General features: G+C 37.5%; 7 protein-coding genes across 11 annotated transcripts; 4 read left to right on the forward strand and 3 right to left on the reverse strand.

Annotated features, from left to right (window-relative positions):
- Positions 1-72: 72 nt before the first annotated feature.
- LOC110848748 (UDP-glucose 4-epimerase) lies at positions 73-3,601 on the forward strand. 2 transcript variants are annotated; one of them, XM_022096045.2, is made up of 11 exons: positions 73-502; positions 570-654; positions 1,214-1,397; positions 1,477-1,571; positions 1,649-1,695; positions 1,762-1,850; positions 1,920-2,033; positions 2,101-2,259; positions 2,348-2,360; positions 2,439-2,618; positions 3,321-3,601. In XM_022096045.2, the coding sequence occupies exons 1-11, from the start codon at positions 472-474 to the stop codon at positions 3,416-3,418; spliced, it is 1,095 nt and encodes a 364-aa protein (XP_021951737.1). In that variant the 5' UTR covers positions 73-471; the 3' UTR covers positions 3,419-3,601. The 2 variants fall into 2 exon arrangements, with proteins under 2 accessions (XP_021951737.1, XP_021951736.1); XM_022096044.2 differs by lacking the exons at positions 2,348-2,360; positions 2,439-2,618 and adding an exon at positions 2,962-3,154 and having other exon boundaries at positions 80-502.
- Positions 3,512-5,735, reverse strand: LOC110848747. The gene is made up of 6 exons (XM_022096043.2): positions 5,379-5,735; positions 5,015-5,319; positions 4,522-4,957; positions 4,298-4,454; positions 3,975-4,231; positions 3,512-3,894 (listed from the first exon to the last, which is right to left on the reverse strand). Exons 1-6 carry the CDS (start codon positions 5,623-5,625, stop codon positions 3,656-3,658), a joined length of 1,641 nt encoding a protein of 546 aa, XP_021951735.1. The 5' UTR covers positions 5,626-5,735; the 3' UTR covers positions 3,512-3,655.
- Positions 5,736-6,498: 763 nt separating this feature from the next.
- On the forward strand, positions 6,499-9,599 carry LOC110848213 (DCN1-like protein 3). Its single transcript, XM_022095371.2, has 7 exons — positions 6,499-6,749; positions 6,833-7,462; positions 7,650-7,726; positions 7,793-7,879; positions 7,946-8,096; positions 8,180-8,381; positions 8,455-9,599. Exons 2-7 carry the CDS (start codon positions 7,038-7,040, stop codon positions 8,656-8,658), a joined length of 1,146 nt encoding a protein of 381 aa, XP_021951063.1. The 5' UTR covers positions 6,499-6,749; positions 6,833-7,037; the 3' UTR covers positions 8,659-9,599.
- On the reverse strand, positions 9,402-11,914 carry LOC110848214 (malectin). 2 transcript variants are annotated; one of them, XM_035850696.1, is made up of 7 exons: positions 11,626-11,914; positions 11,076-11,539; positions 10,774-11,005; positions 10,528-10,713; positions 10,392-10,449; positions 10,130-10,318; positions 9,402-10,054 (listed from the first exon to the last, which is right to left on the reverse strand). In XM_035850696.1, exons 2-7 carry the CDS (start codon positions 11,192-11,194, stop codon positions 9,876-9,878), a joined length of 963 nt encoding a protein of 320 aa, XP_035706589.1. In that variant the 5' UTR covers positions 11,195-11,539; positions 11,626-11,914; the 3' UTR covers positions 9,402-9,875. The 2 variants fall into 2 exon arrangements, with proteins under 2 accessions (XP_035706589.1, XP_035706590.1); XM_035850697.1 differs by having other exon boundaries at positions 11,076-11,429; positions 11,626-11,880.
- Positions 11,915-12,022: 108 nt separating this feature from the next.
- LOC110848216 (G-patch domain and KOW motifs-containing protein) lies at positions 12,023-14,626 on the forward strand. Of its 2 annotated transcripts, XM_022095375.2 has the most exons (8): positions 12,023-12,041; positions 12,441-12,553; positions 12,635-12,828; positions 12,910-13,031; positions 13,211-13,317; positions 13,390-13,718; positions 13,789-14,072; positions 14,207-14,626. In XM_022095375.2, exons 3-8 carry the CDS (start codon positions 12,699-12,701, stop codon positions 14,495-14,497), a joined length of 1,263 nt encoding a protein of 420 aa, XP_021951067.1. In that variant the 5' UTR covers positions 12,023-12,041; positions 12,441-12,553; positions 12,635-12,698; the 3' UTR covers positions 14,498-14,626. The 2 variants fall into 2 exon arrangements, with proteins under 2 accessions (XP_021951067.1, XP_021951066.1); XM_022095374.2 differs by lacking the exon at positions 12,023-12,041 and having other exon boundaries at positions 12,159-12,553.
- A 126-nt stretch (positions 14,627-14,752) lies between these two features.
- On the forward strand, positions 14,753-19,176 carry LOC110848772. 2 transcript variants are annotated; one of them, XM_035850694.1, is made up of 5 exons: positions 14,753-14,934; positions 15,099-15,372; positions 17,540-17,832; positions 17,912-18,074; positions 18,138-19,176. In XM_035850694.1, exons 2-5 carry the CDS (start codon positions 15,102-15,104, stop codon positions 18,491-18,493), a joined length of 1,083 nt encoding a protein of 360 aa, XP_035706587.1. In that variant the 5' UTR covers positions 14,753-14,934; positions 15,099-15,101; the 3' UTR covers positions 18,494-19,176. The 2 variants fall into 2 exon arrangements, with proteins under 2 accessions (XP_035706587.1, XP_035706588.1); XM_035850695.1 differs by lacking the exons at positions 14,753-14,934; positions 15,099-15,372 and adding an exon at positions 16,923-17,257.
- Positions 18,944-21,660, reverse strand: LOC110848771. The gene is made up of 5 exons (XM_022096081.2): positions 21,406-21,660; positions 20,641-20,796; positions 20,376-20,533; positions 20,042-20,290; positions 18,944-19,962 (listed from the first exon to the last, which is right to left on the reverse strand). Exons 1-5 carry the CDS (start codon positions 21,476-21,478, stop codon positions 19,237-19,239), a joined length of 1,362 nt encoding a protein of 453 aa, XP_021951773.1. The 5' UTR covers positions 21,479-21,660; the 3' UTR covers positions 18,944-19,236.
- Between the last annotated feature and the right edge of the window lie 4,934 nt (positions 21,661-26,594).

Here is a 26,594-nt window from a genome sequence, read left to right on the forward strand (position 1 = left end):
AGAATCGTTTAGAAAAAAAACGTGATTAGGAAACAGGTTGTTTCTCCGACTTACTAAAAAGCAGTGGAAGGATTGTATTTCCATTCTTGCATCTGAAATCGCATGCTATATGCATGCATATTCGTCCATGAACTGAAAGTACATACATAACTTGGACCATAGGAAAAAGACCTTTTAGCTAACGTGGATTGGATTTTAACTGGGCACACTAATTGCACTTGACTCACTATTCACCTTTAAATACTCTTAAATACTCCATTTAAAAGGTGACATAACGAAGAATACGGCAAATTTGTCTATCCGGTTAACGCGAAAACATCTGCCTGTCAATTCACGACAGACAAAAGACAACCACATTTTATTTATTTAAACAGTTTGCGTCAGTAATCTGACCTTGCGGAATTATTATATTTGGATTTACACGCATTTTGTGCTCCACTTTCGGACAATTAAGTCACCAGATTTTTTGAGATGGAAGGAAAAACTGTGTTTGTGACGGGAGGTAAGTTTTTCTTGAAAGATGAGACGTTATCGGAAAGTTGTGATTTGTTATGAGTTTTTTTCTTCAGGCGCCGGTTACATCGGGTCCCACTGCTGCGTCGAACTTCTCAACGCGGGTTTTAATGTGGTCGCAATTGATAACTTTACAAATTGGTGAGAATTTTAGCAGATGGTTTGTCATGAATTCATTTCATATTAATATTTGCGAGATAATTTTTACACAAAGAATGATTTTATAAACGGTTAACAATTTAGAATAATAATTTGAGAGAAAATGCGAAGGACAGAAGTCGATAAAACTTGCTTATTATATTTACCTAGTTAAATGGAGCGAATCAGATAAGTGTTATACACTAAATTATTTACTAAAATAATCTATGGGATATTGACTTCAAACTGGGAAATTTGGTCACATTACTGAAAAAATTAGCTGCAAATATAACTCTGAAATGTTTTTTAAAAAATTTGGAATAATCTGAGCAGGTTTAGCTCACAAATAATGCTACCGGCGTTTCTTAAAGTTGTACCGCTTTGCAAACCAGAGAATAAACCTTGGTCGGGCAGGGGTATCCTGTGCCCGGGCAAGAAACATTGCGAGATAGGCGAATGCCCGACCAAGGTTTAAAGCCTGTTGCAAACTATGTAGATTTAGCGAAATTTGCATATACAGTGGCATTAATTACCCGCATTGATTGATTAATTGATTATAAAGCGTTGAGACGGCGGACCATAAAGCCCCCGCTTTGACCCGTGTCGAGAAGATCACCGGGAAGCCGGTGACCTTTTACAAGGCGGATCTCCTGGATGGCGACCGTCTCAAGAAAATCTTCACCCAGCACAAGATCGATTGGGTGATTCATTTTGCGGCTCTGAAAGCGGTCGGAGAGTCGATGCAGGTAAGTAAAATAAATATTGGGACATTTTAGAAAAAATGGCTAGATTTTTTTATAAGTTTTATGAATTTTAATAAAACAGTTGCCGCTCCAATATTACAAGAACAATCTGATCGGAACGATCAACTTGTTGGAAGCTATGCAAGCGGCGAATTGTTATCAACTCGTGTTTTCAAGGTGGGTTCATTGATGAGCAGAAAGGGAATTATTGATAAGCAAGTAACATTTCCAATTATTTGGTTGATGTATTCTAGTTCTTGCTGCGTTTACGGAGATCCGGAAAAGTTGCCGATTGAAGAAGGTATCCGATTTGTGGTTTACATGTACATATAAATTTGATCTCTAATACTGTCTTATCGGAGAACAGATCATCCCACCGGAAACGTGACGAATGTGTACGGCAGAACGAAATACTTTATCGAAGAGATGCTCAAGGATTTATCCAAGTCAAATCCGGTAATTAATTATATATTTAAGCTAAATCATGGTCATTTTAGCCATAATTAATTTATGTAATTTTGACAGAAATGGAACATAATTTCGCTCCGATACTTTAACCCGGTGGGTGCCCATCCATCCGGCCTTATCGGGGAAGACCCGACCAAAGAGATTCACAACGTGATGCCATTTATCTCTGCAGTATGTCAATTAATTAATGCATAATTAAGTAATTTACTCAATATTCAAGAATGTAATTCTTGTCCAGGTCGCCCTCGGTAAAAAACCGCACGTAACAATTTTTGGCTCCGACTACGACACGCCGGACGGAACTGGAGTCCGAGATTACATCCACGTCATGGACTTGGCATCGGGACATGTCGCCGCCTTGAAGAAGCTGGATACCACACCCGACCTAAGATTCCAGGTGAGACCAGATTTTCAAAAATAGCAAAAATTTGCGTCATAATTGGTCAAATTTTCACATGTCGTCATATAATTCCTCATCCGCGCAGGTGTACAACATTGGTAATTAATTAGGACACAAAAAATTAGCATAAATTATATAAAGAAACAAAAAATACAAAATTGAGACTGCGAATTAAGGTATCGGCCGTGGCATTTCTGTGCTCGAGTTGGTCACCGCATTTGAGTCCGCGACAGGACAAAAGGTCCCTTTGGCGAAGGGTGAGAGACGTTTCGGCGATGTCGGAACACTAATTTGCGATTCGTCGAGGGCCTTGGCAGAGTTGGAGTGGCGACCGAAATATGATCTTCCAACGATGTGTAAGCCGAACAATAATGTGACAAACGGCGTATTTAGTAGAGACTTGTCCTTCTTCTTGTCCAGTATTTGTCCTAAAAACTTTCATGCCGTAAATTATTGTAGGTATTTAATCGGTGTGCACTCACTCACTTTCGACTAAAAATGCCTCATATTTAATGGGATTTTTGCACCGCATGTTCCTCCATACACCGGCTCGTAATTTGCATATTTAATTAATGCCGTAGTTAAATACCTGATACGTACACAAAGTAAATTATTTGATAAGCACTTGAACATTTTTGAAATCGTGTATGCTTATAAATCTTATTTTTTTCTGGGTCGTATTTTTTTAACCGACGACAGGTTTACAATCTTGGGACCGGAAAACCTGCCTCCGTGCTTGACTTGATCTCCCGGTTTGAATCCGTGTCGGGAAAAAAGGTCAAATACGTGCTCGAGGGGAGACGAACGGGGGACATTGTCGCCATGTATGCGAACCCCACCCTCGCCAAGGATGAGTTGGGATGGAGCGCAAGATATGATCTGGGTCGCATGTGTAAATACTTTTTGCACGCTTTTTTTCTCTCCTCTCTTTCTATTTAATTGGATGCTTAATTAGTGTTTGTTTTGTGGGCTTATCTTCTTTTCTTTGTGGACTGGACGTAATTTTGTATAAATTTTTTTGTGGAAATTTAACAGTTTTTGTTTTTTGTTGGGATCAGGTGAGGACTTTTGGCGTTGGCAAACAATGAACCCAAACGGCTACAAGGGTAGCGGAGATGAAGTTACGAATGGGGTCGCAGCTACGAATGGAAATTAGTGTGGGGTCAAAGGTCAAGGTCACGTAAGAGCTGCTAAAAATATGAGATGGTCAACGAATTAATGCAAATTGTTACATATTTTAATCCCCTAATTAATTTTGGGTTTTTTTAAAAATGATAAATTTTATTAATTTTAACTGATTAAGCAAATAAATTATTGCATTGGTATGGTCAAAAATTAAGAGTATTTGCGTTGCATTTTCTAATTTTGGCACATAAGATAAGCCCATAGATAGTTATCCAGTTCTCTTAAGGTCCATGTCATAGTCGCTCCTCCTCCGTCTTATCGTACTGGTTATATCATCCTTATCGTTCCTAACTAACGGTACGTGATAAATCCTCCCCAACATTTCCAACTCGTCTTCGACATCCTCCAAAAAACGGGAGAGTTCACTCCGAGAAGAAATCAGACTCGAATCTGTGGTCAAACAGAGGCGGACGTGGTCACACGTGCTTTTCGAAATGATTCCAAACCCTGGGTCAAAATTTTTTACATGTGGTCAATATTTTTTTTGTGATATCATGAGGTGTTATCAATGATAACTTATCACCCACCATAACTCTTTATCATCGATAACCATCCCCCCATTTGGATAACCTCGCTCCCAAACAGGACGACGGGTCGGGTTGGGCCAGGAATATTTGAGTAGAGGATGGCCGTTCGAGCCGCTGAAATGATGGGGTCCATCACGACGCGGGGGAGTAGGCCGGACGCTCGCATGGCGAAATAGGCAAAAATTGGTTCTCCCGAAGAAGTGATTTTCTTTAGAGAAGCGTGTGTTTCTTGAAGGCGAAGAGATACGTCGGGCTGGCTAAAAAAATAGTGCACTGCAAACTCGTAAAAATAATGAGACTTTTTATGGAAAAAAGGCCATCACCTTATGGCGCAGGGGACGGAATATGTGCAAAACGTGTTTTGTAGTCGACACGTTTTGTACGGAATCATGGCTGAGACGAGTGCAACTTTTGCTACGTCGGGTAACTGGGAGCTGTCCATTTTCTGATGGTATAATTTTCTCAGGGCGCTGCAAAATGCTGGAAAACAATTAAACATAAGTAATAACTAAGTAATCACATAGTAAAATGTATTCAATTCACCAACCCGTAAGCACAATGGAGGAAAACGCAGTGCCAGAATTATTTTTCAACTCTTTAAAAAACGAGAGCCTTATCGGTTCCGACCATGCGACGAATTTGCGGTCTGAATAGCCACGTTTTTCCTCCACAATGAAGGGCGAATTGTCCCACATTGTGGAAAAGAGGGTGCGAAGGAAGGGCAAAATTCCAAACGCGTGCGCAGATAGGGTCCAAATGAGTGGAGGGGATCGTACGAGTGGTTGCATGGGGTCAATTTTCCAAGCGATGGGACAATCTGCTAAGGCTTTATCGAGAAGGAGGAGGACCGATGCTCCATCACCATATGCGTGATGGAGTCGAATTATGCAGGCAAAATAACTATCTTGGCTTTGAGCAGGTACGTTTTTTGGGGTGTAATATGGTACGAGGAGGAATTCCCATTGTGGCGCGGTTGCGTGGACCTAAAGTTATTAAATTCCAGTATAAAATTGGCACAACTTTGCGAAATTATCATATACCTCTTTTTCCTGTATGAGCTCTGACATCCTGTCAAGAACGTCATCTTCACTTAACATGCTACCAGAATTTGATAAGAGCTTGACATGACGACGGATATCGAATGCGTCCTCGTCCATCCTCTCCCACACCGGCCAGCCCCATTTTCTCGCTACAAATCGGGATTTGAGCCTCTCCCCAAAGATTGCTTGACCCGACGTGTCGTCCCCGTAGGTAAAGACATGCTGGAGGAAACGGTTTTGCAAGACGGAAATATTTGGAGTGGTCCCTTTGCAGACGAGAAGCATGTGCGGTGCTGAAGACGATCCTGTGAAAAAAATTGATAAAAAATCAGATTTTTTTTATGATTTCTTGACTCAATCAGACCTGAAGTTTCGTCGTTTCCGAATAATGCGTCGATTCCATCTGCCAAAGTGAAGCGTCCCTTCCCATAGCGGAAATTGAGGGCAGATTGGAGTACAAATGTCCTGAACGGTATAAGAATAAGGAGACCAAGGGGGACAATTAACCCCCAAAAGAGGACGGACGCGATAAGTCCGATAAGAACGGGGAACAAGGATACGACAAGGTCACGTAGCCCAAAAGCGTGACCTTGTGACCTGCTCGGTGCCATATTTCGAAGAATATTACATAATAACACCAATAATTATTATTAAAGATTCTGTGCAAATCTACTCAATCCGATACGATGTGGTCACTAACTTATTGTTATTTGTAAGCACATCATCGCATCATTCGCATCGCATATTCTTTACACATAGTAAAAAATTGTAAGATGAACAACCTTCCTGATCAGCCAGCCGGGCAGGTGAGATGTTAAATGGAAATGCTAAATGCATGTGTAGAAAATCAACAATCCGGTTCCCCACATATGCCCTCGAGCCGTATATTGTTTAATAATGCGGGTTACTATTTTAATTCATAAGGATTTAATCATTGGATATGAATTGTGCATCTGCAATTTTAAGGTTTATTTTTGACCGTCTTCAGGTCGGCAATTTCAGAAATCGACATCATTTTTAACCTACAATGACCAAGATTTGTTAAATTTTTAATGATGCACTAATTGTAGAATTCATACTCAATTCAGAATTTACTTCCGCTACTTCATTATTTCTGTTATTTGCTTTTCATTTATATCATGAATCTTGTAACAAATCTGTAAGAACAAATATGGGGAGCTTATGATATTATCATAAGCTCCCCATTAATAAATTAGCTAAACTGGCATTTAAATCATACAAATGAAAAACACCGTTTTCACACGCAAAAATATCCAACAAAAAAAATTCGAAACTTATTAATTATTTCACTATACTAAATGACCACATTTTAATTACATCTCCAAATTTTACGTAAATTTCCAATTTTTTTTTTTACATTTTTCTCCATTTTGAGATCATACACACGATCCATTTCCATTTCACCCAGGCAGCAAGATCACACACATATAAATACAGCAGGGCAGACTACACCACTGCTCTTCACATATTAGGTGTAGTAGGGTGGCTCAAGTAGCATATTATATGATAGCAAGTAAGTAAAGTAGTGGTATAAAAAATTCATCTATTTCTCCCAGCCAGCAGAATACGAATAAAGAAACACAAAGGGAGCCTGCTGGACTGAATAGTTGAACTAAAAGTAAAAAGGGATCTCTCTATTCCCTAGTCGTCCCTTGTAAATTCTCATCTTTTGCTGCCGTTTTTTGGGTCAAATATATCTTCCATTTCATAATAGGTAATTATTTCTGGAGGACAGGAATCATTATTTAAATTAAACTGTGTAGGTTTGAAGATTGAAATGTGTTCCTTGTTTTGCAGGGTGTAATGGTTGTTCTTCCCCCTTTTGGAGGATATTATGTCACTTATTCGACACCTAGGACGTTATTGTTCCCAATTTTATATGCTATATGACCTCTCCTACTCCACGTCCACTTCGTCGTCGTCGAAGTTTCGAAGAACTTCGTCCCGTTCCTGTTGCTTGACCTACTAGATTTTTATTTTACCCAGTGGTTTGGTTCGACCAATGGGCGCCTGCCTATCCTGCAACCAGTCCTCCACCCACGACCACCAAGAGCAGAACAAAACACCTCCCAACAAGAACAAGGACAGCATAACGCCGACGACTACGACTCCTTCTTCTTCTCCGCCGGTGAACGTCTCTTCGTCCCTGGGCGCCGGGATGCGAGACGGCGAATCTGTTCCACACACGAACAATCACCACCACCATCATCACCGAGTCCACGGCAATAATAGTGCGACAACGGGGACGGCGGCGAGTTCCACGCCGAATAATCAGGACGGGACGTCCGCCGCTTCGTTGAAAGGGGACAAGAAAAACTTTTACTCGAGGATTCCACCCTTGGGAAGGGTTGGGTCTACTTCGGCGGATAAGGATAAAGGACCCAGCAGTGGGGGGAAGACGTCGTCGTCGTCGATAACCATTATCAAGTAAGGTTTACTTGTTAGTTTGTTTAATTTACATAAAACTGAGGAAACTCAAATGATGTCTAATTCTTGTCTCGAATATGAACAAAGGTTATGATTCGTGCTTAATTATATTGCTGATTTGAAGGAAAGGAAACTAGCAATTGGTTAATTTAATTTGGTTTACTAATTTTATTATGAACTCATTCAGAGATAACAACAATGCCTATTCGGAGTCCAAAATTGCGGCCTTATTCCAACACTATAAGGATCCCTTAGAGGACGCCGGTACGCATTTTTATATATCTTTATATTACAATTAATATTAATTAATTTGCGAATTTGTATTATTAGTCCTCGCTGAAGGGATCGATCGGTTGTGTAAAGATCTCGAAGTCAAACCTGAGGACTTTAAGATGCTCGTGCTCGCTTGGAAGTTTGGTAATTTTAATTAATCTTAAGATAGAGGGTAATATCTTGCTAAATAAAATAATTAATATATTTCAGATGCGGAACAAATGTGTCGTTTCTCTCGCCAAGAGTTTTTCCAGGGGATGAAAACCCTCAAGACGGATACGTTACCGGGAATTCAGGCTCGGCTTCCGGATATTGTGACCCAACTGGGAAATGATCCAGTCAAATTTAAAGATTTATATAGGTAAATGAATTATAGCACCAATTTTAGATAAGTTTGGTCAATCTGATAACAACAGTTTAAGCAATTTGAATTATCGTTTCTAGATTCAGTTTTAAATTTGGCCTCGAGTCTGAACTCAGTCAGCGCGTATTGCCTATCGAGATGGCGACGAGTCTGTGGCGTGTCGTATTTTCGCAAAAAGAGCCACCCATTTTAGAAAGATGGATCACATTTTTAGAGTCAAATCCAAGCATTCGTGGCATTCCGAGAGATACGTGGAATATGTTTCTGAACTTGGTAGAAACGGTGAGGGATAAAAAATGATATTTTCATTATGACCTTTTTTTACGCCAACTAACATTTGGAATTTGATTCTCAGGTCGGATCTGATCTGAGTAATTACGACGACACGGAAGCCTGGCCTTCTTTATTTGACGACTTTGTAGAATTTGAGAATGATGCTTTGAACCAAAATACAATTAATACCATCAACTCAACGTCTTCGGATGGAAAGCCTACATCGACCTCTCCGACAAGTAACCATCACCTCAACAACCGGCTGACTTCTCATCCGTTACAATAGAGCGATAGGATACCATTTAATTCATTCATTAACAAAGTACAAGCTGCTTATTTTACTCTGCTATGTGAAGCTAATACATGCATAAAAAATATTGCATAATATTGAGGAATAGTTAAATAGATACGTTACAATTCCGAAAAATACCTCAACAGAACCTCAACAAACAACCAAAGTCGGTGTCGTCATAATTCTTAATGAAGAAAAGTCGTGGTGAATGAATATATAATTAATTGTAATTTAGTTTAAAAAAACTCATAATTTTTTATCAAGCTACCAAAAATAAGGGCCTCCTCTAGAATATAGGGAAGAAGAACTCTCAATATTTACTATATAATTGAAAGTGTAATTATTATTATAAGGAAAAATAATAATTGATAAGAAAAGTCTCATCATCGAACCGGTAACTGTAGAATGTAATGTATGTATCGTGGGATTATGTACGTTCACTGTGGTCGTCATTCGTTGTATGTAAAATCGCATAGTTTTTTCGTGTCTCTTATTAGTTTAGGAGGTGGAGAAGAATATTGTCGATATTATTTTTAAACGAGGCGAAAAGAAGAATTTTTTGTTGTACTATAATAGTTAACGTCCTTGCTCATCTATATCTTGTCGTTATCTCACTCACTCACTTAAATGTATGAAAATTGTCGTCTTTAGTTTCTGGTGATGAAGAAACTTTAGACTGGAGAGAGAGAGCCTTTCTATTGCTGATGAACTTGTTATCGCACCGCATTTTTATCCACTTAATTTTTAATCATGGTTGGGCGTAACTTAATTATCCTTCTTTCTTAATTGTTGGTGTTTTTATGTTAACATTATATTATGACGTGTCGTCGTACGTAATATTTAGGAAGTGGCTAATTTCGAGGCATTTTTATTTAAAGACTGAAAATTGTGTTATACTTGACTTAATTATCGTGTAATAAATGGATAAAAGCAGACATTTGTTGATATTCATATATTTCATACAAATTAATTAAAAAGTAATGAACAATTCATTAAAATTACTTAGCGTTTAGAACCACTCAAAAGAGTGAGAAAATTAGTTTAAAAACATTTTTTAAGGCACTGATTTTGACATTTGCAAAATCAAGATAACAAGAGTGGCAGTATTGATGACTTATCGACATGATAATTTACTTGTTGGCTGATGTATCACATTATTTTCAGTTAATTGAAGTTGATGGATCCACTAATTAGATATCCAGTAATTTTGACTATTTAGTTTTTTGTACATTTTTATTCTTCATTCCTATCGAGATGTAAAGGACGATGCAGGCCACGAGGAATGAGATCACTGTTATCACGATGGGAAACCATTTATCTTGTTGGCTCTTCAACTCCCATGGGTCAACATGCTGGACAGGGCCGCTGCGACGGACACGTTTGCTATTCTCTGTCAAAAAGTAGAGGTCAAAGGTTATTGAACATGTTGAACTAATTTAATTTTAAGCAGAAATTAATTATTTACCAGAAGAGAACATCTTGAGATTCTTGTCGTCCATATCACTTCCTACGTTGGACCCGTAAAGATTGATTTCTTCGTTGTCCTCATCTTCAAAAACTACATCCTCTTCTTCGAATTCTTCACGAGATTGAATTTGCTGTTGTTGACGACGAATGTGTTGCGGGGGCATAAGTGGGGGTAGTTTTGGAATCTCTAGATTTTTGGGTCATCATGATCAGATTAGTTAAATAAATTCAAATCAATATGACTTCAACTGATTCTGTACCGTAAATTGTGCCTTGAACAACGTAGAATGCATTAATTTTAGGATTGTCTGCTAACCCCTAGAAAAATTCAAAAGTATTTATAAAAGGTTAATAATTTGCGGGTAATTGTTTTATAACTTTATCAAGTAAACATACCCGCAAAAATCTGAGATTAACTTTTCCGTTCCGAATGGGAACCTCGGAGTCATGAATTTTCAACTTTTTTGCATTGTTCTTCACTATAAAAGGGATGACCTCGTCATGTGCCGTGGCTAAACCTACTTCACGGTAAATATCCAAGTGTGACAGGATCGTGAAGTCGTCCAAAGCCACGTTAAATACCTAGAGAGAAACCATCCTGACATAATAATAACCTTTGACCTTAACACTCATTCTCCTCACCTTTTGTCCTGCCGATTTGAAGTAAACCTCGCTAAATTTAAGTACCAAAACATAGCTGCCATCCTTCCTCAGGGGAATTTCATATTCGAAAGAGTCATCCAACGTGTACCGTTCAGTCTGGTACAAAATCCCATCGTCCAGAGGGGCACGTTCAATATCGTACCGCATCCCATAGTCCGACCTCTCTCCTTCCTCTAATTTATCGGCGGCATAATTTATTCCGTAAATATCTCTGAAAACAAAACAAACAAATAAATAAAATTTCAAATTTCAACCAAAAAAATAATATTCCAATAACCCACCGATGCGCAGGACCCCCAGCGTTGACAGCAATGATCACTCTGGTCGGGAGGGGTGCTCTTTGAATCTGAGCCAAACTTAACTCGAGAAAGAGCACGATGAGAAATAAGTTTCCGAACATTTTTTTACAAAAAAAACTAGATTTTTAAAGAAAACAAAAAACAGAGAGGATTTTTTTTGCAGAGTTCACCTGCTACACTCTCAACTTGAGTGTGGTGAGTTTTTATTAGTTCGGTTGTCGTGTCATTTCTATCGACGGACGGATGGACGGCGATGTGTTTTTTCTGGTGCTTTTCTCTCAGAGTGAAAGTATTAGTGAAAGTGGACACTTGTTTTCCTTCCTTGGGTCCTCTTTCCTATCAGACTTTGTCAATAAATAATATGCAGGATGGCAGGATATTAGCTAAAAGCAGGGTCAGCTACAAACACGGCAAGAAATGAGACGCCCCCAATAATAATCCAATACCTAAAACTTTCAAGTTCCATGTGTACGTGTGTATGCAAATGTGTATAAATCTATGCCGTGCCAAATGCTGCCAACTGAACTATTACCTGTAATATTGCTATTGAATCGAGAATTGAATCGACACAAACAAACATTCGGAGTAGCCATGCATGAAAATTACTTATACGACTGGACTGGACTATCCAAGAGGGGAAATACAATGGTGTCTGTGGTTTTGTGTATGGTTTTGTGTTCCAGGAAATTGCAACGTGTAAATAAAGGGAGAGGATTAGTGTTGCACTTTTTATTAGAATATTTTTTAGTTATACGATTAGTTGTGTAATATAATGAAGGGTAGAAAAAGAGTCAGGTTTCGTTTTTTTGGGGCGGATGAGATAAATGGTAACAAGTGAAGAGAGTGGTAGAATTTTAACATGTTTTTCATGAAAAATGTAATTTTCTATGATTTATAGTCAAATTTAGGAAATTATGCTGGTTTTACTGTGATTCTAAAGGAGGATAAGTAAGTGTTTATTATTTATTTGCAATATGCAAAATATTGCATGCAAAAAATTCGTGCAACTTTGGGGCAATGTGCAAAATTGGGGTGAAGAGAGACCCGCGTAATCTTAATTCTATTTCTGAACTTGTCGTTTGCACAACCGCTATAAACTTGCAAGAATTAAAGTTAAAGTTTAAAGTTAACTAAATAGCAAATCAAGTTACTTAAATTTTAGTTGAGTCTTCAAATTTCAAATATTAACGTAGATTATGAGAAGAAATTTTACAACAACGTGTAGAAGCTATTATTTTTGTTGACAAAAATTAATTGCTCATTTTACAATTTTAAGATTTTTGAAATAACTTTAATTAAATCACAAGTATTAAAACAATCAATATGATTTCCATTAAATTTTCCAAGACGAAAGGACCTTCTCGCGTATTAAAGGATTCCAAGTTGAGAGATGACTCTACTCGTGATTTGGACGAGGAGACTGATTTTGTAACGTCCGTCGATAAAAGACAGATTCACGGGTAAGTTCAGAAATTAAATCATTATTTATGGTGGTTCTCATGTTGCATTTGACTAACGACTTATACTAATCTATTCTTCAGAACTAAGAAGAAAGAAGTAAAACTACCCCTCGTAATTCCTCTAATTACCAAAAATGAGTGGCGCATGGACATGGACCGTAGAGCAGAAGAAGCGGCGGCAGCAGCAGCAGCAAAATCAACAGAAGATAAGCCAGCTGTTAAAAAGGAGGATGTAAAACTCTCCTTGGAAGATCAGGCCATCCAAGAGCTTTTAGGTAACCAAACAAAACGAACAACTTTTCATTGTACAAATCAGAATCAAATTGTATTTGTAAGACAAATATTCAATTATTTAGGAGTATCAGCCAATAATAAAGTAGAAGATGACCCCGAACATATTCCACTCCTCCTGCAAAACCAAGTTCCCAAAGGGTTCGAGGAAGAAGAAAATATGGATGTTTCCCTCAGACCGGAAATGGTACGAAAACTAATCGCATTTATTTTATTGTACTTTGGTTAACTGCACGAAATCATAAAATAATCAATGTATTTCTTTATGAAACATGTTCTTCATATTTCGTGCATTTCTTCAAGCACTTGTTTAATTAATCCATGGCCTATGTAATTATTAATTTCAATTTTTTTATATATCTACAGTCGACTTTAGAAGATTACGAAAAGATTCCCATAGAAGAATTCGGCATGGCGATGCTGCGTGGAATGGGGTGGTCAAAGACGGAAGGAATCGGCCTCAAGAATAAGCAGTACGCTAATCTTTTTCCTTTTACTGTGTCCACTACTCATTGTAATGAAGGGTCCTCTTTTCTTTCTTTTAGACATATCGAAATTGTAGAGCCACAACTCCGGCCGAAAGGCCTCGGTCTTGGAGCAACCATCTCCACCCAAGTCCAAAACGGAATCCAGAACAGCTCCGGTCCTGCGAGTGGGAAGGATAAAAAGGAAGAACTATTATTTAAAATCGGAGCAGGAGCGTGCATTCAACGTGGCGCAGATAAAGGGATGTATGGCAGGGTTGAAGCGTTTGACGAAGATAATAATCGCGTCGTGATAAAGTTAGCGATCAATGGAAAAATGTCAACCGTGTCAAAGTTCCATATCGTTCTCGTCACCGAGTCTGATTACAAGGGGAAGTCGAAAGTTTTAAGTAAGTACTTAAATTCTATATACGTACTAATTGTCTACTAACGTTTAATTAACTTTAATTTCAATTCCAGATTACGACCAATACTCGGAATATAAGGAAATACACGATGCCAAAGATAAGGATAGGATGAATCGTGAGGCTGCCGAGAGAGAAGTCGCCGCAGCTGCCTCCTCTTCTTCGAGTGATAAGAGAAGATCAAAACATAAATCGTCGAAACGAGATGATGATTACTACAACTCCTCACATAAATCGTCACATCATTCTTCTTCCAAGAGTAGAAACTGGGTCAGGCCTCATTTGAAAGTGAGATTCATTGACAAAAAGTACAAACATGGGAAATATTACGAAAAGAAGGTAAGCATTAAACAAATTATCAGTAAATATGTGAATTCGCCCAAGCTTTGCAACTGTGCAAGGTCGTATAGTTTTATTTTAATTTTCATAAACCTGAACAACTTCACTAATATTTTATTGTTAATTATTTGCAGTTTGTCGTCGAAGACGTCATAGGTCACGATAGATTCATCCTTCGCTCCGATGGTGGGGGTTCTACATTTTTGGAGGACATTACCACATCTCAGGTGGAGACCGTGATTCCGAAACAGACGGGCGCTGCAGTATGTATACTTGAAGGTCGTCAGAAGGGCAGGATTGGCGAACTGGTGGAGAGAAACCGATCTCAGGAGGTCGCAATTGTGAAAATACCCGACGGCGCCGTGGTCGAGTTGAGTTATGACGATATTTGTGAATTCGTCGGGGATCCAGAAGATTATTATTAACGATTTCATTAGTATAGAAATTAATGTTTTATTTTATTTTATTTTATTAATTTTATGTTACATTATTCTGTTATATCACGTCCAATTTTTGACGAAATATATAAATGAGATGATTTTAGTAAAACAAAATTCTTGATAACTTTTCAATGAAATGGGCATACCGTGTATGCCATACACAGCGTTGGTAAATATCGACCCACATATCTCTGGGTGACTAATAGTAAAGGCAAAAAAACACAACACAAAGATCACATGCTCACCCACGACCCACAACAACCAAAACAAACCACAACTTGGTTGGTTCCAAAATTTTCTCTTGGTTTTTTTCATATTTTCGAAATTATTATTTCTGTCTGGACAAAGCTTTTAAAATTGGATACTGTTCGCCCCAATACAATTATACGATTTATAGGATAAGGCATATACTAAATATTTAGGTATTTTTATAAAACGAATAGTAACTAAATGATCAAATAATAAAATTCTTGATACACGATGAAAAATAATCTATTAAAAAGCATTGAAAAATATTACACATTTCACTAAAAACCAATTATCGACTTTTCAGTCAGTTCCATTTAATAACAATTTTCTTTTCCAGATAATGGATCGATTGAAGTCAGTGCCTTATAAATTATGGCGTCGTCGAAGCGGAAACAGCCAAATATCCGACCAAAACCCTCCCACCTTATCATCCCCCACGGAAGATGACGACATTTTCGAAGAAGAAAGGTCACCCCTCGAACTCGCCACTGAAGAGAACGCTCATCTTCAAGCCACCGTGATCAAGTTGACCCAAGATCTCGAAAGTTTGCAAAATTCACACCTCTCCCTAGAGTCAAAGGTGGACGATCTAGATCAAAAATTGCAGCTCGGTATGTAGTAAACAATTAACACTTATTAAAGGACACATAAGAACTTCCCCAAGATTATTTGACACTTTATCAATCTATAAGGTTACGACAAATGGCCGAGTTACAAAGTAAATTTTCATTTTTAGAAAACTAAAAATTGTTGAAAATATGCCATTGGTTACAGTTTTGGAAATGTAATTTTGTAACCGTCATGTCCGTCTGTCTGTCCGTCTGTCTGTCCGTCCGATCATTTTACGATAACTTTCGTTAAACTCGGCCTAGCGACTTTAAATTTGGTATACATGTAGTATGTGACAAATGAGGAGTTAAGTTTGAAGATGGGCGAAATCAATTAAGTGGTTGACCTGTGGTGGTCATCTGGGTGGGTGGAGTATTTCAAAATCAAAATCTTTTAAAAGACACAAGAGTTACCTAGATACTAAATGTCAAGCAATCGTGGAACTTCCCCTTTTTCGTGGCCCCCTAGCGACGATTTCGAGCCAAAATCCCCGGCCCCTTTATTTTTGCAATTTTTCGAGTATTTAAATATCGTAACTTGGTGATTTACAGCCAAATAATCAAATGTTTAGATTTTAGCCCGAAACATGGCTTTATGTGTCGTCATGTCTGTTTGTCTGTCTGTCTTTCAATAACTTTGAACATTGACCGATTTTGACCAAATTTGGTGACAAAATTTATCTGCATAATGCAACGACCAAGTTCGAAGATGGTGCCAATCAAAAAGGAGTTGGACCAGTGGGGGTCACATACATGTCAGGTGGGGTCGTTGATGCAAAGTATTCCAAATAATCATACGAGGCATATTCGAAAATTCGGTACAAGCGTCCCAACGTAAATGTATGTCATAATGTGGAATCATAAAGGGGAATCATGAGTTTTTGTATCAGAGGGACCCTATGGGGCGACCCAGACCGATTTTTAGAAATCATCTTAAAAAACTGAAATTCGGCACGGTGATACTTCATGGCTTCGCATGAACTAATATAAAGTTAAAAGTGAGCAGAGCGTGACCATATTCAGATTATATTTAAGTGTTTGATTTTTCGCCGTGGTAGGCTAGGGCGCCGAGGTAGGGATTTTTGACGAAAAACCTGTTCTTGACAAAAAAATCCAGTGGCCGTCGGAAAAATCGTACACAGTCGTACGATTACTCATTTTTCTTCTAAAGACATGTCGCATCCATTAAAGGAATACTTAGTGTTTTCATTATTTTTTTCGCATTGTAAAATAGTTTACGAAGAAAAAATAAATAAGGGGTCAAGCCAAGGTTGCTTGACAACTTTAGGTTGCAACAATTGCTAAGACGACTAAAAAAACCTAATTTTCGAAAAGCCTAGACTTTTGAGGTCATGGAAGCAACTGGCGTAACCTTGTATTATGATAAAGTGTCAAGCAATCTTCTTAAAAATTGTAAGCTACTCCTGTTTTTTGGCTATAAAATCTCGCGGTAAAAAGGTTTCCACCTGCCCCACACAGTTCGCACCCACTTCGATTCAAAACCCTATGTCTAAAGTTTTAAGTTGCCATAAGCTTTGAATGGAATTGGGTGCGAACTGTATGGGGCAGGTGGAAACCTTTTTACCGCGAGATTTTACAGCAAGTAAAATAAGAGTACGTGATTTTTGACAAAATCTTTTAATTTTACAGTTTTAAATCGTACAAAAGTTTTAAGTTAAGCTTTTTAATACAGTACAATAAAGTGGTTGTTTCTATCCAGTAAAATTGGTTCGATTGAAGTAGGATTCTAGCTTGGAATTCCTTGTTTCACCCTAGTGCAGTGCTACATTTTGTTGCTACGGTTTATTTAGTAATAAATCCTGGTTCGGGCTACGCGAAGCTGTACTGATGGATATTTTAAATGTGAGATTTTTTGGTTGGCAACCAGGTGACCAGTTTTTTAGATACATTTTTGCAAAATTTCATAAAAAACCCTCTCGGGATTTTGGCCATTCCTCTAAAAGTCCATCGAGCCGCACCTCAATTTTTTTATATTGTAATTATCGATACCGGTTACGGTAATGATAAAAATTTTGAGATGCGGCTCGACTCGATGGACTTTTCCTGAAATAAATTCCCAAAGTTATGCATTTTTTGGGCCCACAAAAAAGGGGAAGATCGTATATGTTCTTTCACAATTTGAAATACACCGAACTTGTCTAATTGTCAGAACGACGCCGAGTCGAATGGCAGAAACGATTTTACGAAAAGAAAATTGTCGACGTGGCCATGGGTGTGTTTTCATCATCCGACAATGATCACGGAAGGTGCGACCCGGACCATCTCCTCGCCTCCTTGTCGCACGACTTCTACAAGGAAACGATTCTCGAACTGGTCGCGGAGCAGGAGCGGAAAGACGGTCAAATTCAAGATATGAAGTCTTCCTTCGAAGAAGAAATCAAAAGGTTGCAGACGAGACAAGAGGCTGACCTTGCGGATACCGTGGAAGCCCATTTCCTCCAAGTAGGGATTTAAAAAATCAAATAAACTGTGATTTTTGATGTCGAAATAAATATGAATTTTGTACTCTGCATTTTTTAAGGTCCAGCAGTTGACCCAAGGTCAAGAAGAATTGATCCGCGACCTGTTAAGTGGTTGTGAGCAAGGTCTCTTTAAAGAAATGAGGGAAGAATACTTGATTGCATCGGAGAGGAACGTAGAACTCAAGACGACGAATGGAAATAAGATCTGGGTCCAGTTTTCTAGTGAGCAAACTTATCTCAAATTCAATTTTAGCGAATTAATTACCCATTTTAATTTAATTTCAGAATTCTCCTCTCAAAAGAAGGGCATCATTATTGCAGTGATTTCTATTGTGACCGTAGCCACTGCAGGGTGGGCAAGTTGGGGCTTTATCACGTGGGTGTGGCCACGTCTCATCATTTTCGCCGACTCGGTACTCGCCAACCCACAAACGCTGTCCGTTTGGATGACGTATCTCGTCGAGCTGCTAAACTCCCCACAGTTTCAAACCTTTGTTCTCGCCTGGGAGCAAGGTCAGCCGGTGATGAATTGTCTCAAACCATTTCTAAACACGGCCCTCCTCGCATCCGCATTACAACTGGCTCCCAACTTTTTGTCGCAGTTGAAAAAACGAAAATCGGGAAATACTGCAACGTTTTAAATTATTAGGTGAAGTCCAGTTTTATTTTAATTGAAATAATTGAAACTGGACATATTACTTAATACCAAATTATATTATTTAAATGTGTTACTTAATTATGATGATTGATCAGTTACGATCATTACAAATTTAGAGCAAGAAGGTAGCGAAAAATAATGTAGAGATAACGTATAATTTAAAGGGTCAACGTGCACTTGGAAATATTAACTCATGGTTGGCTTGACCGTCACAAATTTAGTTATTGGAAGTGAAAATACATATGTAGAAAGATAAGATGTGAATAATAATTAAATGCCTTTCCAAACTTGTGTAAACTCATATACAGAATAATAACGTCACAAATTTTATTCACAAGATTCTAGTTTCGCTTTAGACATAATAGATGATCAATGTGATGACCATAACGGTGAGAGTGATCAAAACAACGAAAATTTTGATAAAATTGTTAAATATTTTTAAAATTAAGTTTATTATCTTGATTCTGCTGTTAATGAATGACTTAATCCTTAATTATTAATTTATTAATATACACAGTCAACAGTGCTTAGTACATAAATAAAACAAATGACACGCTATAATGCATATAAGTATGTAACCCCGTCCAGGATGTAATCTTTGCGTTCACAATAGTTTACGCACAGTCAGACAAATGAACTTAATAAAATTAACTGTAAACTCAAAAATATGGTATATTTTTTTTAACATTTCTAAGTATTTTCCTGCGTAAAAATCTGGCCTTAAAATTAATCCCCCTTTGGAGGCAACCTCTCCTCAATCATATCCTCCAACTGAATAACTTTCTTTACTTCATCCTCCACAAATTTCCTCATCGGTTCTTCCAACGCATCCACGATCTGCTTCCGCAACAAATTCGGAATAATATTGACCAACGCTTCGATGACATAGTCCATCGTCCCAATCCCATCCGACGCCACGGCAATATTTCCCACTTCCAACTCAATCCCATCAATGGTCGTTTCCTTATCCAGATTAGCAGGCTGTCCCACATTCACAACGACACTCACGTACTCCACGCTTATCTGAAAAGTACCCCGTTTTCCGATAAGGTCTCTGAAAATGCCCCACCTCCAGCGCACCACGCCCCGCAAATCGCTCGCCCCCATGGCCACAGATACCCGGATAACGTTCTCCTCAAAAGTTACGACGACCGGTCCGGTCCGATGGAGGGAGGCGAGGCCGTGCAAAATCACGGAGGAAATTTCAAAGTTCCCGTAGCGCCAGGAGGCTAGGTGATTATCCGGAATGGGAAAAGGGTCGAGGCCTTTTTCTCGGACGTAGATACGCGCCGAAGATAAGAACATATCGATGGGGTGGATGGAATTGGGGAATTGTTGCGGGACAGAGCGTCCTTGTCGGTTCAGTTCGCCACGAATTTTCCTCTCCACGTCGCCCAAGATGAGAGGTTTGATCGAGTCGAAGAGGAAGGGTCCCATTGTGTTGACCATGCCCTTATATTTACATAAATTTTAAATTGTGTCCGTTGACAGATAAGATGTTATCAGTCAATTAATAAGCTTTAGCTTTAACCTGCACGACAGGGCCGAGGAAGCCCATCTTATCACCGCCCAATTGCATATTAAGATCACCGAATTTCACGTCCATGTTGACCTCTTCGACTTGCAGGGTACCATCGGAATCGACCCCGAATGATACTTCAGATTCGGTAGTGACATTGCTCACAGTCACGGAAAAGTTACCGTTGGCTCGGTAAAACCAGGAGGATGTTTGGAACAACCCGTTAACAAAGAGTTGGTCGATCGAGACGATAAGGCCAACCTGATGTCAATCAAGCATCACATACATATATTTGCATAATATTTAATGTTGATTATGTAAATTAATACATGACAAGTTAGTCAACCTTCAACTCCGAAAGGGTGACCTTGACCTGATTCAGACGAAATTTGTTTAACCCGTAGAGCGAAATGTTTTCGAATTTCATCTTCATTCCGCTGAAAGTTTGTTCCTGATTGGGGACACGGAGTGGTTCCACGATTAAGGCGTCGAGGCCCATCCCCTCTAAATTATTAAATTATTTAGAACAAATTGACATATGTAAAACTTACACCAAAATTTCTGAAATTTCTATAATTACTGAAGTTTCTGAAATTTCTAAAATTTCTTACCCGGCACCCCGATGGGATCATCTTGTTTAAAATGTCGGATAAGGGCTCTCACTTTCTCGCCGAGTTGGGCATCGATCTTGAAATCGGAACCGTTTCCCATGCCAGAAGTAAAGGAGGCGAGGTCAAGGCCTTGCAGGAGCTCGTCCAGTCCACCATCTGAATTTGGTATTTATTGTGAATGCATTATTTAAGTATTTATGGGTAAAATAGATATATGCGTGCAGTTTTATGCCTTATTTTAGCCATTAATTAATAATCATCCATATGCAAGTTTTGTATAACTCAATAAAAAGATGATACCGTTTTTCTAAACTTCGTAATTTTTTATGGTTTACAATTTTAAAATTTCCAATTTCTTAAATATCATGTTTACAACAGATAGATAACTCTTAGCATTGTAAAATTTACAATGCTAAAAGTTTTGTAAAATATCTAAAGCATTTAATGCTTTCGTATAACTTTCTAGTTCAGTATGATTTAAACGCCGATTTCAGATTTTTAATTTATCCAGAAAGTGTTAAATATGTTATAGATATCTCCCTTGCTGTTTGGTTTCGACATATGCAAATTCAACCCTATTTAGTTAATTCATAGTTGCATTTAAGATCAATTTCTTGGCCACGATTACGGAATCAATAATACTCTCGTGTCCTATATATCCTTACAAATATGTTCTTATTAATTCGGGAAATATCTAAATAATTGCATATTTTTAATAATTTCATATTTAAAAAATATATCAATCAATTGTCTCGTCTCACTCACCACTTCCATCTTGTCCTCCCAAACTTGCCCGTGTTCCAAACACCAGGATCAAAAATACAACGTACATCTGCATTTATTTATAGTAAATGCAGGAAGAAATCTAATTATTTTAAATTGACCCACAAAAAAAATTTGAGGAGTTTGTAAAAAATAATAATTAAGTCATCTGCTTAAGATTAGATGCACAAATCTCGAGGACATCAATAGATACATATGTGCGTATATTTATTTAAAATTACTATATCCATGTACTGATTTGTATTGAGTGTTGTGTGTAGTAAAAAAGCAGTGCTTACTTTAATTGACGGGTCAAAGGTTATCCATCCATTAGATGAGACGCGGTATTCACCCATTTGTGAAGATGTAGATACACATATTTCACATTATGAAGATTACATTAAAACCAGTGTTTCTTTTTGTGCACAATACTATTTTTATACATTCATGCAGTGCATAAAATGCATACAATGCACAAAATGCATGATTTTTGTGTATTTTCGTGCAATTTTCTAGATTTTTTGTGGGGGTTCTTAAACGTTTAAAAACATTTTAGTGTACTGATTTCGTCCAGGTATTTTTTAACAGCAGAAACACCGATGAAAACATACATTCGGATTTCTTATAAAATTAAATTTGCTATGCATAATTCGAAAAAGTCAAAGCCCTCAGAAAGATTGACACTTTACATACTCACATAATTAGTCCGCCTCCCCCTCTCAACCTCAATGTGACAGTGATGAAGATGACGACGATAAATTCGAAAATGTATGTGAATGTAAGTGACATCCAATTTTATGTCCTGTTGATTTTGATTTGGCAGAGCTATTTAACTCCTTCACTCTCCTACATTTGTACATCTGTCCGTCGTCTCTCCTTAACTTTAAACAATGGAAGAATGTCTGCATCGAGAGAGATAATTATAATTAGTAATGAAATGAATGCGAAAAACGAAAAAAATAACAAAAACAAAACAATCATTCCGTTCCTTCTCATCGTGTCACATTAGTACAGACAACAGAAAGAGAGTGACATGTGACACATGCATGAAAAAATTATGCCATTTAGATACTTAAAATTGTTGCGAATTAGATCGAGAAAGAGTGAACGATTACATGTGCAAAAGTAAAATTGCGTTTCATGTGCAAAAAAACTGCCAGGATTTCGCAAATTGTCCAGGCCAGGATTGTAAAATAACTTTTTTATATATAATCCAGACCATGAAATTATAATGATACACAATACTTTTTGGATCACTTTTCAACTGCCTGAGAAATATTTAGGAGAGGGTGTAATCATCAATTTTTGGTCCTAATTTGGCAACAAAGTCGCAAATAACTCCAATTGTCAGACATCTTTTGTGTCAAGATTTTATCACGCACATGAATTAAAAGTGTCATCTCTGCTCTAATGCAGCGATAACACACATGTGTGCAAGCTGACTTGTTCCTGGTCAAGAAGTTGGAAAAAATGTGCCATTGTTGTGTAATGAAATGTAATTCAATTTCTTGAAGTATTTTGCATCCACACCTCTGCAAAATTTGGCTACCCACCCACTCGTCAGTTATGTTATTTACTAATGCATTAATGTACCACTTAATAACGCGGAAGTCTCGGGAGGGGTTCGTCATCCACTTTATTTGTAATCAACCAATGTCAAGGTGAAATAAATAAAATGCCGTCATCTGCTAACTTAATACTTAACTCTCATTATGTTATGTGTAATGACAAGAAATCAATATTAGGAATTAAATGGGGGCAAATCAATACCTAAGTGGATGAAATTGACCAGATTGATTGAATATTTTCTGAGAAAAAGATGTAAATAAGTGAATACTTCAAGATTCTATGTTTGCATGCATGAAATTTACGACGAAATCAAGTACAGAAAATTTGCAGGTAAAATATAGTTTTCTGCCTTTTTCTAGCAGTTTATTATTTTCCGACCGATAAAAAAGTAATAATCCCTATGCATAACTGGATACAAAGATGATGCCGTTTTTCTTAAAAAATACGCCCAGCATGTTTATTTTCTAAAACTTTTAGAATTTTAAATGCATCCAACTTTCTAGACTAGTATGATTTAAACCCCGATTTCAGATTTGCAATGTATCCAGAAAATGCAAAATAAATTAGATATATCCCACACATATCCCCACAGATTTAGACAAGAATGCCAACTTTTTAGGATTGACTGCATGGACTAACTGCATATCTATTCCAGATTTACAGATTTTTAGTTTGTCCAAAAAATATAAATTATCTTAGATTCCATCAATTTTTCTTGCTTTTTAGCCCGAGTCAGGGCTTATGGAACCATCATGTCCGTCCGTCCGTCCGTCTGTCCGTCTGTCCGTCTTACGATAACTCTCGTTAAACTCATCCTATCGACTTGAAATTTGGTACACATGTAGTATGGGGCAAATGAGGAGTTAAGTTCGAAGATGGGCGAAATCGGTCAAGTGGTTGACCAGTGGGGGTCATATAGGTGGATGGGGTATTATGCATCAAAATTTCAAAATTGTCATAGAAGGCAGAAATTTGGCACTGAGGTTGCTAATGGTGTCTAATGAAAGAGTATGAATTTAAGTTGTTGGAAAAAATTTTATTTTGAAAGACCCTAGGGGGTGACCCATACTGATTTGTCAAAATCGTCATATCGAGTTGAAATTTGGTAGATAGGTTGCGTATGGGGTTTAAGGAAGAACATTAAATGAAATTGGTCAAATTTTTTATCTGGAGGGACCCGAGGGGGTGACCCATATCGATTTTTGATAATCATTTAATTGAGCTGAAATTTACCATTGACGTTTCTAATAGCTCCTAATGAAATAATATGAAGTTAAATTAGTAAAATTTTTATGTGGAGCGATCCTAGGGGGTGGCCCATACCGATTTTTATAAATTGTCTTAAAAAGATGAAATTCGGTATGGTGATACTTAATGGTCTCGTATGGAAGTATATCAAGTTAAAAGCGAACAAAGTGGAACCAGAGTAGCCTAGGGGGTGACCCATACCGTTTCTAAAAGTAGCTATTTTAAAAATTGGTAACTGATATTCGAGAAATTGGTCATACTTGAATTGGCGAGATGAGAAGAAATAACATTAAAGTGAAAGCTATTCATTGCGTTTTCTATACAGTTCAAAAAGCCACGCAAAAAGCCAAATAGGCAAATAGGAACAAATAGCAAAAAGGCTGACTTTTTGCACACACTGGTCACCCCCACTGGTTTGGAAAACGGGCGTAGACGACTAAAAGTTGGCGTGGTCCTGCAGGGTTAGATTAGCTTAATAAATGTAAAGTAAACTTTAAGATTTTTTTTGCCACGAGGACCCAGTGGGGTTTTTGGAATTGGTTAAAGAAGCTGCAATTTTGCAGCGACGATTGCGAATAATTCGCAATCGACAAAAATTTTCCCTTAATGACCGGTACCAACTACTATTAGTAGTTGGTACCGGTCACTTGACAAACATTTAGAAGAGGGCTCTGTCCCTGACTCGGGCAATATAAACACTGCACACTGTAGGTTTTTTAATACACATACTTCTCTTTATTATACTTTTTCGACATATGCAAATGCAACCCTAATTAATTTATAATTGTATTTAGGACCAATTTCTTGCCCGAGATTACTGACTCAATAATATTCTCGTCTCGTCCAAATTTTTACAAATATCTATTTTACAAATATTAATTTGTTACGTTAATCGCGAAATAATTGCATATTTTTGCAATTACACATTATTGCTTCACATCTGTCTGTCCGTGCGTGAAATGGATCACTTATTACTCACTTCACTACTCCGTTCGAGAAGAGCTGATAAATAAATACATCATCATCATCATCATGGGCGAGCATTTGCTTAATGGAGATGAAAATGATGAATTAATTACTTTTGCTCATTAGTTACTGCGAGTTTAAAAATATTTACCTGCGGCTATCTTCTATGTTTTTGATGGATATGCATTTCAGCCCATTTTTGGCCACTCATTCATTTCATCTCTCAATCAATGTGTGTGTGCGTTGGCTCTAAAAAAACATGGATTGTCGTCTGAAATAAATGGAAATGGAAAGTTGACATAATTGGGGTTGCGGAATAAAGTGTTTTAAAATTAAAACAATGCATCTGCTAATGGCCATTTAATTATTGGCAGTTTAGAGAGTTTAATTGTCACCCCGTGTCTGATGATAAGTGTGCAAGGAAGGATGCTATCTTTTCCAATCCACCCACCCACCCATTTTATATATAATGGATTCGGTCATTGTTTTGTTGGGATGATGCAGCTTCTCCTCGCTAAATATGGACTGGATTCGTGTCCATTAGAATAAAGTGGATACTATGTAATAGTAATACAGTGACAAGTCGTATTTATGCAAATGTGGGCTACAGGGTTTCATGAAATGGTTGAAATAAGACAGGAACGAGAATTGTTGTGAATGCATGTGCATTTTGTACAAAAAAAACAATTTTAGAATTTTGTGTGCATGCTCCTGTAAAAAAGATATTTTGAAATTTTTTATACATTTCGTGCAAACAAATTCATTATCAGTTTTTTTAAAATTTTGTTTCGTTTATAAAATGTGACAAAAGGCATTCAAAATTATGGACCAAAAGACCCTCTATCTGAAAACTTTACTTTATTTATATAAAACTAACTAAATTAAATTAAAGGCGTATTAAACTAACATCTTGTTTTATGTTTAATGGTAATCCTTGATTTTATGCAGCAATAATTATTTACATATATGAAATTTATCAGTAAAACAAAATTTAAAAATGTGCAAAAACCTTGTTATCTTAGCTCATGCATGTCCGATCGTGAATACTGCACGAAATGCACTTAAACATTAATATTTCACAAAGCCTGCCAAAGTGAAACACTGGGCCGAAACGGAATTTGTATTTATATAATGTGCTAATAATTTAAGCTACAATAATTTTAGCAGCATTATTTTATTTTATGACCGTTTCCTATATTCATCTTCACCTGTAATCTTCACCTACCTGCTGGCAACCAAGAATCAAAATCTGTGCATGAAAATGAATTACGAATCCTACACATTTAACTTGGCAGAAAAGCCTGCAATTCGACAATGTACACACACATTTCATGTAATAAGTGAATGTTTACGTGGTAAAATTTCAATAAATCATGAGATGTCCACTTCTACTTACATACGCAAAATTG

The sequence above is a fragment of the Folsomia candida genome, unplaced genomic scaffold (assembly GCF_002217175.1).
Source record: "Folsomia candida strain VU population unplaced genomic scaffold, ASM221717v1 Fcan01_Sc004, whole genome shotgun sequence".
Taxonomy (NCBI): domain Eukaryota; kingdom Metazoa; phylum Arthropoda; class Collembola; order Entomobryomorpha; family Isotomidae; genus Folsomia; species Folsomia candida.